At 53.8% G+C, this 14,892-nt stretch overlaps 1 protein-coding gene across 1 annotated transcript; it reads right to left on the minus strand.

Moving 5' to 3' along the window:
- Positions 1-367: 367 nt before the first annotated feature.
- On the minus strand, positions 368-10,191 carry LOC142084320 (uncharacterized). The gene is made up of 2 exons (XM_075154848.1): positions 10,124-10,191; positions 368-5,184 (listed from the first exon to the last, which is right to left on the minus strand). The coding sequence occupies exon 2, from the start codon at positions 5,115-5,117 to the stop codon at positions 687-689; it is 4,431 nt and encodes a 1,476-aa protein (XP_075010949.1). The 5' UTR covers positions 5,118-5,184; positions 10,124-10,191; the 3' UTR covers positions 368-686.
- Positions 10,192-14,892: the final 4,701 nt, after the last annotated feature.

Here is a 14,892-nt window from a genome sequence, read left to right on the forward strand (position 1 = left end):
TGCCTCCACCTGAGCGGGACCTCCCACCCCACGGGCTGTGCAACGGGGGAGCGAGGCAGCCATCAGCAGTACACACACCAGTAGCTAATTAATACTTTCATGCAGGTAACAGTATGGGACACCAGCAGCTGCTACTAACGAACCGACAAAGGACAGATTCGCCTTTCTCTCCCTCAGTGATGGGAAATGGTTTTGGTTTTGCTTTAAATGCCACTAAGAAGACAGACAGGAGGAGCACTCCGAAGGAAAGGGAAATGTTTGCGTGCACCCAAAGGCTGCCGAAAGCTACTTCATGTGCACGAAGGTGGTTTTCTTTCTGCTACAGTACAAGTGCTTGTGCCTCAAGTATAAAACGCAAGCCTCCAAATCACACAGACGAGCTTCTTATTTTTATTTTTAAAGTGATAAATAAGGCACTGTACTTTTAACTAAAACTGCCTGGTTCCAAGTTTAAAAAAAAACCCAAGGAACGTTCAAACTGCAGAAACTTCCTTCTGAACAGCAGAGCCAGACAGGCCGACCTCTTCTCTGTCCAAGACACATCTGCCGATGCCTAAAATCACGGGCGTTATCCTTTAACTGCGGATTTTTAAAGGCTTGCTACAGCTTATAAAAGCAGCTTTAGTTAATGCATGGTAAAGGGTTACTACTATACATCAGTTTTGTACATGGCTACTGGTTCTTCGCTATTTCGGATCCAGTCGCGAGCGCTTGCTGTGCGAACAGTCCACTTTTGCCCTCAGCTTCCTCTTGCCCTGCGACCCGCTGCTCTCCTGCATCTTCTTCATGGACCTCGTCAGGGTCTTCCCACCGCTGGGCTTCTTGTTGGCCATCTTCTGTGACCGTGTGGAGGACTCCCCCAGGGGCTTCTGCTTTGGGGACTTGGCCAGCTCTTCGTGGCCGGGGGGCAGCACGGCCCGTCTGCTTGTGTTCTCCTTGCCCTTCCGCATGGGGAGCCGCACCTTCTCCAGCTGCCTTTTCGGAGCTCTCTTCTCTTTCAAAGACATTTTTCTAGCCAGCTTATTGCTCCTCTCCATGGCAGCCTGCTTTCGGGTGGCGGGAGCTTTCGCGCTGACCTCCGAATGCTTTATTTTACTGGCCTTCTTGGCAGGCAGCTTGTCCTTGGTGGAGGAGCCTGACCGCTCCTGGGTGCTCCCGCTCTCCTTCAGCGTCCTCTTCTTCCTGCTGAGCTGGAGATCAGCTTTGGGCGAGGGGTCCTCGTGGGACCTGCTCTTCCCCTTCCGCCCCTTCCCCGTCCCATCCACTGATGGAGATTTAGCAGGAAAGGCATCTGCTTTGATCTGCAAGGCCAACTTTGGAGACATCAGCGGGTTGATGCACACACTTTTCCGACTCTGCTTGCTCTCCAGGGACGGGTGGTCCCCCGGGCCATCGCTCTTCTTCTCTGCCCTCACCACGCGGTGCTGGGCTCGCAGCTTGCCCCGCAGGTTGGAGTACTTGCGCAGGATCCTGGTGCTGGCCTGCGTGGGTAAGCTGGGGGCAGGCTGGATGGTTTTGTCTTCGCTCAGGTCCTCGGTGCCGGCGTCGGTGGGAGACGTCTGGCTGGGAGTGGTGGCTTCTTCAGCCTCCGCTTTATCAGCATTCTCCCGAATTTTGGCCCAAAGCTTTTGGTTCTTCAGGTTATTCCGAGCCGGGGTAGTGGCAGCGAACTTCTTGAGGTGTTTTTTCAAACGTTCGGCTTGCAGTGAGCTGGGGTAGAGACTGGAAGAGGAATATTTCTGCATAGGGACTTTGATGGGGGGGATCTCCCCCGGGAGACGGGTGTTGAGTTTCTTCACGATCACTAGAGACCTGGTTTCAGTCGTCTCCAGAAACCACTGGCAGATGTCGGACAGCTTAAAGGCCTTCATAAACAGCATCTGAACAGGAGAAAGCTTCTGCACTTCCAGCGAGCCTCTACTTTTCCGTGTCCTTTTCTTGCTTTTCCAAATCTCTTTCAGTTTGTCGGCTTTGTTCTTTACCTTGGGGGTTGGCTGCACCTCCTTCTCCAGCTGAATCCAGCCCTTCTGAACTTTCATGTACTGGGTGTTGAACTCGGCAATGAGTTCCTGGTTCTCCTCTTCAGCACACCACTCCATGAACTTTGGTTTGCTGTCAGCCGTGTCTATGTCCTCCAACGCCGGGGAGTCGTCATTCCCTGAACTGCATTCGTCCCTCGGTTTGGGGATCGCTTGCATAGACTCCTTCCCTGGTGTGCTCTTTTTTGCGGTGTCTACAGGTGCGTGTGCGTGTCTTAAGTTATAAAACTGCAGGGCGACCTTTTTATGCTTCGCAGCCTTTGCTGGAAGATGCTTGCTTCCACCTCTGCTGCTGGGACACGGAGGCGAATTGGCCACCGGCTCATAGCTCTCCAGCTTGCCCCTGTCCATGGCACTGTCAGAGCTCTCCTCGTCCTTTGCACTGGCATCGCCTGGTTTCACATCCACTTGCTCGGCATCATTTGCAGGCATGCTGCTCTCCAGAGGGAGGAGAATGCTTCGCTTCTCAGAATCAGCCTGGACACTGGTTTCCAGCACCTCACCCGATTGACTTTGGCTGCTGTTAGCAGAGGGGTCATCTTTAGAGGAATTTTCTCCCGCTGCCGCAGTCTCTTTCGCCAAGATGCTTTTATAGGTTTGTCTGGTAGTGACACCATTCTCCTCGCCTGGCCGCTGCTCAGCGATGCTCTCTGGAGCCTGGCCGGTGCCCAGCCCCTCGCTGGTTTTGAGCAGCGCGTTGGGGAAGCAGTCGTTTGGGAAGTGCGTGGATGCTGCCTCATCCAGGTGCACTTCTCTCTTGAATCGCTTAGCGCCAGGGCCCTTGGAGAGTTTGATCTGAAGGCAAGGAAGCTGCACAGAGCTGGAAGAGCCAGCGTCTTCAGCACTGCCCTCGGCGGGTGACTGGGATTGCTGGCTTCGGAGACACCGGTCCGATGCCACAAGCGCTCTCCTGCCCTTCTTTCGCTTCTTGTCTAGACTGTCTTTGGAAGAGACAGAGTCTTTCTCTGCAGTGTCTGAGCCGTCGGGTTCAGGTGGCGTTTCCCCTTCAGTGGGCTCTTTTTCACCTGCTGGGCTGTTATTCGGCTCTGCCTCCCCTTCTGAGATTTTGGGGAGGGCTGTGCTGGCCAGCACAGCCTCCTCTTGCTCAAGGGAGCCGTCACCCGCCATGCCTGATAATTCGGCTTCTGGTTCAGCATCGATGCTTTTGTTCACATCCACACACTGCAAGATGGCAGGGGGCTCTGGGGGGCTCCCCCCGTCCACGGTGGCAAGGGGCTCATCAGGAGCCTGCCAGCCTGGAGAGCGTGGGGAGGGCTCTGCCGGACACAGCCCGCAGGGCTCCGCGTCTCCCGCGCCTGGAAGCTGGGCAGGATCCCTGGCACCATCATGGGCCAGGGGTTCTGTGTCCACGGCGGCGGAGGGCTGCAAGGGGGACTTTGGCTCCAGGCTGGTGGAGAGGTCCAGATCAGTCTGTACGTCAGAGCCTGGGCAACCTTTCTCCCCGTCTGGTGCTTCTGAGATGGGAAGGGCAGCAAAATCAGCAGCCTGCCCACCGCCATCCCCAGAGGAGCCCAGGCTGCTGCCAGCCTCCCAGGGGACGGTATCCCCCACTCTCATCCCCCCACCTTCGGCGGGAGGGGAGCGGGGGGGTGGCGAGCCGGCCGAGCTGTCCTCTTTCTGGGGGCTGGGTGGAGCAGAGAGGGAGAAGAAGGGCACGGCCACAGTGGCTTCCCTCGACCGCAGCGCCCGGGTATCCCGGGGCTGCACGGAGCCCAGCTCAGCTCTCTCTTTCGTTTCTCGGCTGGTTGGTGCCCCTTTAGCCAGGAGCCTCAGGGAAACCCTCTTCTCACCTTCCCGTCCTGCCCCCACAGACCCCCCCACCGAGAGCACCAGGGGCGGCTTAGCGCTTACGAGGGTCTCTGTTCGTAGTGCCGGGCTGCTCCCCCTCTCCTCCGCCCGGGAGCTCTTAACCAGCGTGCGGACAGTCGGGAGCTCGCAGCACTCCCCGTTGAAGTAGTACCCCCGCGTGCTCTTCCTCGCCGTCTTGCGGGACGACACCGACCGCTGACTCTCGAAATGGCACTCGGTGATGGGCTGGCTGATGTAGACCACGTCGCACTGGTTGTCGTAGTCGTTGATCCTAAGCCCCGATGCCTTCTTGCTCTTCCGAGTGGATCTGAGGGAGGCTGCCTTGGCGCGGGGGTGCCCGCCGGGGGTCCGATGGGCGGCTGGCGCAGCGCCGGCGGGCAGCCAGCCCTCTTTGGACTTGTCGAGCGGGCCCTTGTCGGCCGGGTGCAGGTGGCAGCCTGCCTTGCCCTTGGCCATGGCGTGCAGGTGGTTTTCTTGCTTTGGTCTCGCATCTTGTTCTTTTGCGTCGAAGTCCTGGTGCAAAGATGCTTTCGAGCTGCATTGCAAAGTGTTCTCTTTGTCGGCTCTGCGAGGGGGGGTCACCGCAAAGCCAGGATCCCAGGAGTCTTCCGGCAGAGCTCTGAAAGAGCTCTTTTGGGACCCCAGACAGCCGTCTAAGCTGTCCTCGCTGCCATTCACATTTGCCACTTTGACCGAGATATAACCTTCCATGAGAGTCTTACCTGCTAGCTGCTCTTTATTGTCCTCACACTTTCTGACATCGGCTTCTTGCTCGTGTCCAGCAGCTTGCTGCCCTTCCAGGCTCTTTGCGGCATGATGGAAATTCAAAGAGGAAGAGTTCAATGTGCTGAGGTATCCTTGGGTGGAGCTATCCTTTGGACTAGCAGAACGAAGCCTGGTGACGGGGAGCTCGGAGAAGTCCCTTCTCACAGCAGGGCTGGAGCTCTCTGCTCTGTCCAGAGACTTCAGCTCCACCGGCTGCTTCGGGGCTTGTCCTGTAACATGCAGGGGGCCATCGCACCCCGACTGTCCTGGGTCCGAGGAAGAAGGGGGCTTTGATTCAGTACAAGTAGCACCCTTATCCTGATTTTCAGTGCTTCGCTGGCTACAACCAGAGCCACAAGTAGAGGCCTCCATGCTCTCGGATTCAGACAACTGCTGGCCTTCAGAGTCTGGTTGTACTTCAGTGTATATGTCGTTTAGCACACGAATGAATTGCTTCTGGTGATGTGTACACAGTCTGACCATAAACTTTTCCAGTGGAGACTTCGGCTGATTGTTAGAGTCTATTGCTATTGTCTCTGCTGCATCCTCACTAGAGAGACAAAGAGAGAAGCAATCAGTAACCAGGGAATGTCCCAGGGAATAAAAGTTTATGCTGCAAAACTGGAATAACCCTTCTCCTCCCACTCAGGCGAATCGCTTGCCTGACCTCCAGGTGAGACCAAGCATCCTGCTGTCCCGCGGCTGGCAGGTATCCCGTCAGTCCCCAGCGTGCACACTTACATATGCATATTGCTGGCAGGACACGGACTGCACTTTTGTTTGTCTCCCACTGCCAGAGCACCCATAATTACGCTTCTGCCTGTGTAAGCACCATGTGACATGTTCAAAGCAAACCTAAATTTCCCAGTAAGAGTCACATTTAGTATCTGCACGGTGCCCGGTGTAGAAGGCCCAGCACTTCTGGGACCCACCAGGACGGTTGCACACCTCTGCGTGCTCGATCTGCACAGCCAGGCTGGGTGGGAGCAGAGCAGCGGCCCAGCTAGGCAGCCAGATGCCAGAAATCTTGAACTACTGTAAGTCTTCACATTCTGCTTACATCTTGGTGGCAGAAGATGGGTCTAGAGCAAACTGAGCAGATCCGAGCCTCCTCTGTAATGGGTGCAGAAATTTTGGTGAGTTCCCATCCATTTTGGCAGGAGGTGCAGGCAGCAATGCACCCTTGCGTGGTGCGGTGCCTTGCCTTTTGCACCGCACTGACCTTTGATTTACTGCCATTTAATAAAGTGGCTCTGCAGCTGATGGGCTGACTGTCAACGTGCAGCGGTCGCTCAGAAAGGTGTGCTTCGCAGCACAGGATCACTGCCACTAGCTAGCTCGCAAACCAAGGCGATTATCATTTACCTGCTTGGCAGAGGCAATTAATAAGGACTTACTGGTGGAGAGGTTCAGGGGTAATTACCCAGTGTTTGCATGAACTCGTTAGCAGTGCAACGCCAGGCGCTGTTATGGAGACCGTATCTGTTCCCAACGGCAGCGTGGGCGATTCCCACCCAGTCCCTGCCACGCCGAGGGGGCCGCGCGCCTTGGCACCCACGCTGTTTGGCACGGGATCTTTGCCAGCAACGCCGGGTTGCTTTGCAGTAACAGTTGCACTTTGCACCTCCTGGCCTTGTACCAGAGGAGTGAAAGTCATTTCCCCCCGCTGCAGCCTTGCTCTCCCCCCTCAGCATCGGACACCGACCTCGCTCGCTCGGCTGGGTCAAGGGGGGCAATGGGGTTCAGGGGTTCGCAGGGTTCGGGGCCAGGGTGGGGAAAAGCAGCTTTATCTAGAGTGGGTTTTCCCTTCCCACGCTGCCAGGTGCAGGACTCGACAGGCAGTCAGGGAGGAAGAGCCCCGGCTCGGAGGAGCCGTCGGCGGAGAGGAGGAGGAGGGAAAGCCAGGGACCGGAGCCGGCCGTGCTTGGTGGCAGCCGGCGTGCCGGAGCCGGCCCCGGGCAGCCCCCGCCTGCTGCTCACTGCTTGCTGCTGCTCTCTTTGAACTGACAAGCACCGGGGAGGCACCTCCAGCAACCCGCTTCCCCCAGCTCATGGGGTCTGCTCCCAAACTCGGCAAAGGGCAGGGAAAGGCGCCCAGGGGCCGCTTTGGGCTCCAGGCTGCCCAGGTGGCACCTGGTCTCCTCTTCACCCAGAAGTGCTAGGCTGCAGCCAAGCCTGCCCTGAGCATCTGCTAGCCAGCCCTTTGCTTTCCAGTTTGCCCAAATTTTTAAGCATGACAAGGCTTCACCTCTCAATCACAGCCACTCAGTTTCCTTAAAGGCTTCTCGGGCAACGTTTTCCCAAAACCCCCCGGAAAGGCTGAGCGAGCTCGGCTCGCCGAATGCGCTCCAGCACCTCCAGAACATACTCCCAGGGTTAGCGATAAACAACATACCTCGAGACTGCTTTACTACACCTGGGCAAGAAAAACGCCCTCCAGCAACCGTCTCGACTGGTTCTACCTTTCAATTTGCAATGCCTGGGATCAGTTTAAATAAAAATGCTCAGGTACAACCTGGCCCCTCTCCAGAGCCCTGCATGGGAAGAGTTATGTCAGCCAGGGTCTCTTACACAGCCCAGCTCCTCCCCTTGCCCTGCTGAATAACAAAGAGGATAAAAAAACCTTTCGCCTCCCCCTGCAAGAGGAAGGCTTGGAGCGGGGGACTTTGCGAAGAGGCAGAGCTCAGCACAACTTTTTTTCCACCTTTGCAAAGAGGACGGTTGCTTTCTTCTTACCTGCTCGCAAGCCCAGCTCGTAAGAGCGGCAGCCATCTTCCCCCAGCGAGCCTGAATTTATAACGGCGGCAGCAGAGGTGTGGCCCTGCCCCGGCCCACCCGGCCACCACACTCCCCAGGCAGCCTCGGGAAGCCGTTACGGTGGCAAAGCAGCCAAACGCCTTCTTGTCGGGGAGCCTTCGGGTGCTACACGCAAACGGTTGTGAAGGAAGAGCCCATGGCATAGGCGAAGTGGTTGTTCGGGTGGGTGGCGAGGAAGAAAAGACGAGATACCGGCTGGGCGATGCCTGGCGAGGGAGGAGATTGTGGGTCTGTGTACCGAGTCCCTACTTTGAGAGAAGGGACCAAAGTGGCCGGGCACGGTCCTGCCTTGCCTTGCAGTAGCGAAGCTGAACGCAGCCAGTCGCAGGTCACGCCTGCTTTGCACGGGCGTGCGGGGCTGGAAAAGACCCATGTCCTGCTCGTATGGCAGAGGGGACCCGGGTTCCCTGGTCCTAAAGGCTCCAGGTGGCATTTCTGCCTTGCTTTCACCTAGTTTCTTCCTCTGAAGTGTGACTGAGGCCATGGTGCTCATCTTCACCTTATTTGCCCCACTGTACTCCAAGGAGTCAATCTGAGATACACACAGCTTGTCAAGCTGTAAATTTAAAAACCAGATAAATATTTTTCCTGCTTGACGAAGGAAATAAATCCATTCAGCCTCAATGCCCTTTGTCCTTAGAAGACCCATCTCACACTCAGCGAAACAGTTCCGCTGCTTCTGCGGGCGCGTTGCGTTCAGGGTCCTCTGCTTTCACATCACTTTGGCTCAAAGACAGGCTGCAACTTCTCGCCTTGAGCTCACCTGCTCCTTCCCCAGCCCGCTCCTGTTCGGGTGCTGCAGGCAGTATCCCCTTTTTCTCAGTTTTGAAGGATAACCTTGAGGCAGAACTCTCCCCGCCACCTGTAGCCAGGCTCTGAGCATGGCTGGATCCCACCTCGGTCCTTCCTCTCCCCGTCTCCCCGGGGCGCTGAACCGCAGCCCGTGCCTCTCCATCCCCAGACACAGCCCTGTGCTCCCTGGGACCTGCTAATCTGTGCGCCTTGGTAGCTGCTCAGCGCTTCCCACCACTCCTGTCTGTTCTGGCTATTACTACTAAATAAAACATGCCCATGGCCATTCTCTTGCCCGGCAGCCGATGGACGCAGGGTTGCCTGCATCCTTCCTACTTAAGGCAGTTTTGGAGAAGAGCTTGTTTCATGCTCAGGTGTATTAGAAGAGTTTATTTCAAGTGCCGCGTGGCTTCAGGCAGGGTTGCTTATGGACTGTGTAAACCGTTGCAGAGAAACTATTTATTTACGTGGCTTATCAGAGAGGAGAGGAGAGCTGATCGCAGAGCTGGGGGGAGGTGTCGGCTACTAACAGGTTCCTCGGCCCTGCTGGCAAAGGCGCAGCGGGAGCTGAAGAGCTACTGGCAAATGCAGAGGATGGGAATTGGGAACACGGTTTTAAACAGGAGGAAAAATTGTTCTCAGGAGGCAGACACCCCTGTCTTCTGAAGAGCCTGCCTTTCGGGAGGCACAGGTCAGCCCTGCAGAAGCCTCTGGGCTCAGCAGACAAGTGAGGGAGCCCAGGGCCGCCCCAACCATCTGCAGCCTTCTCCTCGGCACCTGTGCTCACCCCTTCCCACGGGGCTTGGTCCGAGGCTCTCTTAGCTTCGGGTGTGCGTGCGGAACGTGTCACCTCTCTCAAGGGCTGGAGAAGCCACAAGCCTACTGCAGCTCCGTGGCTGGGAGAGGAGACTTACTGGGGACACTCTGCCTACAGCCAAGCTGCAAGCACGGACACAAACCCGAATGGGTTCACTGCGATGGGAGAGACAACCCACCTGCCAGTGAGCTTTCCTGCAGAGCCTGGGAGATGGCACGTCTGCCCTTTCTGGCCACCAGCCTGGAAAGCTGCCTACGCAAGGCTGCGGCTCTGGGGGCTCCTCTGCCCCTGCACCGCAGCGCCCCGCTTCCAGCCCCGCTGCACATGCTGTCCCCTGCCAGCAGAAGACACCCCGGCGTCCCAAGCAAATCTTATCACCTCGCTACCTCCTGGCCCTTCTAGCTTTTCCAGGGCAGCCCTGTTCTCTCCTCCTTCCCCGCCTGCCGCAGAAGGTGTCAGAGGCATCAAGGGGCAGGAGCTGTCAGAGACACAAACGGAGCTGTTGCTACGCAACCCTGGCGGTGCAGCAATTAACGCTGGGGAAAACGTGCTGTGCTCTAAAGCTATTTGCATAGCTGCGTGCTGCAATACATTTGTTTGCATTGTGCCTCTACTGTTTAGTGGAGTTTGAAGTCAACCCTCCCCCAGCTCTTGCTGGGGGGGGGACCCGGGGCCTCCAACAAAGGCCACGCGGTTGGGGATGATGGGGCTGGGGGAAGGCAGGGGTTTGTCTGTTCGTAACACCTATAGACTGCACAGGTATAGGATTTACAGTATGGGGGGAAAGGACGAGTTATCTGGATTTCATCCTGTGCAGCCCGAGGAGCTTTGCCCACCTTGCGGAGCCAGCTCCTGCCGTGCCCCTGACCTGCTGGTAGGGTTGCCACATCTCCCCTTTTCCAGATGAACTGGGGTGACACTGCGCTTGTTCTGCTTGTGAATGCCAGAAACAGAGCTTTACGGGCAGCCCAGCCTGCCTGTGATTCAAGAGTGTATTTTCGGGGGGAGCAAGGGGGAGAAGAAAGAGAGGGAGAAAGAAATCAGCTGGTTCATACCAACCTACCTGGGACACTGGTCTCCGAAAACCTGCCGATTGCCAACTGCAATCCTCTGGTTTGCCCACCCCAAGTTTCTCACTATTGAACATGAAGCCTGTGCCCTTTTTGGGTTTCTTTTTCTAGCCCTTGAACATTGGTTTGATTGATTATAAGTTTACAGGTATGTTTTGTACCTCAGAGGCACAAGAAGCAGCAGCAGAACCAAAGTTCAAGGCTAAGTGTTTCTGTTCCTTTCAGACCACTCTAAGCACCAGGATTATAGTTCTGTAAAAGAAACAACACATAGCTATAAACTTATAAAATCCAATTTAGTATTTTTATGGGGATGACCTCTCCCCTCCCTCTCCTGCTGCCACACAGCTGATTCCGTGCCAGTTGGTGGAGCGCTGCCTCGCACCACCCAAAACCAGAGGTACCACTGGAGTACCCCACCAAGGCAAAGGGTGCCTTGGAAACCTGGCTAAAAGCAGAGATTTGAGAAACGTGGATGACTAAGGAGAAAGCCTAACTGGTGAGCGATGCTCTCCATCAGCTGAACTCAAAGCATTGACCATGCCCACTTTGACGCAAGGTCCAAGGCAGCGCGTTTCGCTGCCCTTGGGTGGTAGCTCCAGCCCTGCTGGCTTCAGCCACTTCATTTATTTTTCAGGGTGAGTGGAAATGTCATTTTGAGGGATTGCAAAGGAGGAGCCTCTTAAAAGGAGCTCGCTCACTGCTGGCAGTCAGGTGAGCTGACCCCAGCCCCGGGGGCGTTGTGAATCCTGCGTGCTAAATGTGCGCTTGAAAGCGGCTGTGGCTGCGGGTTGCCCAAGGTGGGCTCGCTCTCCCCAGTGCCAGGGGGGCTGCATGCAGAGCCACACGAGGCTCTCGCCCAGCGGAAGGAGGAAAGGAGTTCTCTGCCAGCCCTAGTTTGGCTTGCTGGAGTGGCTCTGCGAAAGCAAACACCGGCGGGGAAAGGCACCGGGCCGAGGCAGGAGGTGGCACCGCGTCTTTCAGCAGCAGCCCACACCAACGTCACTGCAGCGGACCCAGAGCCATGGCTACTGCCAGTTCTCCACCAGAAATTATTATCCTAGGGCAGCAAAAGGCAACCCATGTTCCGTCTTCCCTGCCCCATTTGACACACGGTATCGTGCTCAAACCCATCTTCACTCACAGCTGCAGCAAAGACCTCGTGCTTTGAGAGGTGGCGGTGGGGGGACACGTTTTCTTCTGCTCGCACCGCTCTGGGATGCGGCGATCCCTTGCAGGGGATGGGCAAAACAGCCAAGTAAGCCACTGCAGCAAGATTTTCTGGAGCTCATCTCTCAAAGCCCCAGTTAAAGGCTGACACTGGATGTACCAGTTTAAATGCCTGTATTTCAATCCTCAGAAATATGCCTGGCACCTAACGCTCCCCACACAGATGAATGAGTCCCTTCACACCTCTGTGGGTGCTACAGTAATTCTCTCTTGCTGCACTGACAAAAAATAGAAAAGCGGCACAGAAAGAGTGAGACTCCACACAACAGCTAGGAAGGAGAAGAAGCATTTTTCTTCTCTAAATTAAAAGCTGAAGTTGTGCAAAGCACAGCCAAAATCACTATGGAAATATTGCTGCTGGGTTCTCAAGGCCCCTGAATTTACGCCGTCCTTGGTGACGCGCGTGGGGATGGATTGAGCTTGCATTTCAACTGAAAAGCAGGAAGAAACAAGTTATAGATGGGTTTTGTTTGGTTGGGGTTTTTGTCAGCTGCATGTATTTGTCAAGGTATCCAGGTTGTACAATAAACCAACTGACTGGATAAACAACAGACATCCATTACAGATTCAGGCTTTTAACCCTTCAGAGTAGTGTCTTTTATTTGTTTATTTATTTTTAAAGTACTTAAACATTAAAAATCACCTTCTCCCCACCTGTAGCCAAATAAAAATCAAACAAACCAAAGTTGGTTTCACATTAAAAAAAACAATAGCAACCTCAAATAAGTTTATCTTTTTTATATTCCTGTCATAGCTTCCTCCACTCCCACCTTCCCCAAGTAACTAACCCAACCGTATTCTACAGCAGTTTATCATCACTTGTGATACTTCTAATACAATATTTAATGACTAATTAAAAATCTTACCACTGAGCTATTCCTTTAAAACCAAGGGAAATTTATCACGTTGGAAACATTATTCTACATATTAGCTTTCAAAGCCTTTCCAGAATTGTCCTTGCTAATTTTTCTCATTATCAAGGACATCTGGGATCTTCCCTTTAAGGAAAAAAAAAAATAAATTACCATGAGTGTTTCTCTATGAGGCAGTACTCAGCATCTTCCCTGAGCTAGGTGCTCCAAAAGAATAGATGGTACCAGAAGACCAGAATAGATAGAAAAACAGATAGCACCAGAAGACAGATAACAAAAGCGTTCAGAGCAAAAAAAAAAAGTTCTTACAATGATTTTCACAGCTTTGCGTATGTTTTAAAAAAAGCAGCACCCAGTTAAGGCAAGGGAGAACGAACCACAGGGACCAGTCCTATGGAGTAGGGGGGGATGCCCTGAGTATCTTTATCCCAGGTACGAGCTGGGAACGCACACTGGCTCGGGACCCGAGGGGAGGCAGGTGTATGGCCTCTTCCCCGCTCCCGAGCCCATCACTGTCGGCTCCCCGTCTGTCCTGCAGGAAACTGGGGACAAACCCCTCCCTACCCAGCCCTCGGGCACGCACACGGGCATGGAGCCACTACAGCTGCAGAGGTTCAACAACAGGCGAACCCCCCACGGAAGGTGCACTCGTCTCCAGTAAATTAAGGCTTGTGAGCAGGATGTGCTGCGCTGTGATAAATCCCACCTTCCCCTCCTACGCTGCACCTACACTGCAGGGCTGCACCTGCGGGGGGGGGAACCCAAATGCGTCGGATGCCCTCTCTGCAGACATTGCTGGTCCCAGCTCCAAAAGGCACATTGCCACGCACAGCCACTGTCTACTTCTAGAAGTCTTCAAGGATTTTAAAGCCTACGAACATCCTGGATTTTTTTTTTTCCAACACGGATATGAAAAACCAAATGCAGCAATTAGGTAGAGCGCTCGCTAGAGCTAAACACACTCAGCACAACCCCATCGCCAAAGCTTGGGAGAGGCCAGTGGAAGACATTTGGAGAGCAGAGGGTATCTTGGGTGTAATTAACAGACGTTGGGGGATATGACCCCATTTCAGATAACCTGGAGATTCAGATAATTGGGCCTCAGATAATCAAGGCCATGCTGTTAATAGAAACAGTATCACAACTCCTAACGGCAGCGTTCCCCACGTGCCGATGCTATACCTCCTTGCACGAAAATGCCTAGTGAAATATGAATTAGCAGTTTGACACGTGTCCGTATTCTCTGTCTACTGCCAGGCTGAGCAGCAAGCCTGTTCCTGATGCACCGCTTTGGCTGGCTGCTTGGGAAATAGGTTAAGGCAGAGAAGCGGATTGCAGCCCCGGATGCCTGGGGACGAGGCTGTCTCAGAGCTGACGGGCTAGGTAAGCTCTATTTTGAAAGTGGGTTAATTTAACTGCCATTCAACTACCATTAAATGATGTAGGTTAATTTTATAGTCAGATAACTATTAAGAAACCAAAACATAAGGCAGGAAATGTCTCTATGCGTGCCAGTGGGGAGAGGTTTCCTCTGCACTAATGCACAGCCCTCCCCTTCAGCTCAAACCTCTCATCCTTCCATTTCTGCACATCCCTCACATCATCTCTTTTTTTTTTTTAACCCTTGTCATTACACACTATTGTCCTTCCTCCCCCTCTTAAGAGAGTCTATTCTCCTTTCAAAAATTCACCTTGGTATCCTGGCTTACAATTATTTTTCTCCTTTGTTTATACTGTCACACATCTCAATGCTACAGGAAGACTAACAAATACAAACCTCATCTGACCACGGCTAATGTCCACTAAAAAAGGTCCCATCTCCCCCACGCATCAAGTATTTGTCCAGCTATGTGGCAAACTGCGGCAGGGAACTACACCTTGCTTAGCATGTAACATGCCATCATCACTAATTCACCCAGTTTTCTTTAGGGTTATTTACCATATTTAAAGCCTCCTCGATTTTGGCAGTTTACCCTTTATAATTGGATGCCGCAGTTAAAATGTACTTTATCTCTGTGCCATTTTCCTTCCTGCAGCATAATGATAGGTATTGTTTGTTTCTTTATACTGGGGACAAAACCCATCAATTGCTGGTTTGCCATAAAGGGAAAAATAAAAGAAAAAAAATTATCAACAACAGCTTATGCCTGCAAAGGAACAGATCCTTTGGAAAATGCAGAAGTGACTCATCACTCCTCACCCACAGCCAGGCAGATCCCTCCCGAGATGCCTTCACAGATTGCCTCCCTCTGACTTCTGCACCTCCCTGGTCCCACTGCTCCCACCAGCAGGAAAATGAGTCCTAACCTCCGCAGAGGAAACCGAAGCGATGATGACCCATTAGCACATGCTGCCCATCAAGCACTCACAGATCTCCTCTACCGCAGACGTTTTTTATCGTATTAACAGTAAGTGCACGACGCAAACCCTGAAAGCTCAGAGAAATGAACTCACGCTTAACCACGCGGTGGTAACAGGACCACAGCACTAACGGGATCTTGGCATTTTTACTGTGCTTTACATGACCAGAGAAATACAGAATGGCACCATCCCCAGAAATCGCAGCAAAACCACCTCTGAAAAATCCTTCTCGCAGAGACTCGCGCATTCAGACAGCGATGCCAGAGCCCAAACCATGTATGCCGTGGGGGTTTTTGACC

This window comes from Calonectris borealis, chromosome 7, assembly GCF_964195595.1.
Source record: "Calonectris borealis chromosome 7, bCalBor7.hap1.2, whole genome shotgun sequence".
NCBI classification, from domain to species: domain Eukaryota; kingdom Metazoa; phylum Chordata; class Aves; order Procellariiformes; family Procellariidae; genus Calonectris; species Calonectris borealis.

Excerpts from the sequence above, each read along its gene's own strand:
- LOC142084320 (XM_075154848.1), bottom strand. The coding sequence starts at position 5,117 with ATGGTCAGACTGTGTACACATCACCAGAAGCAATTCATTCGTGTGCTA.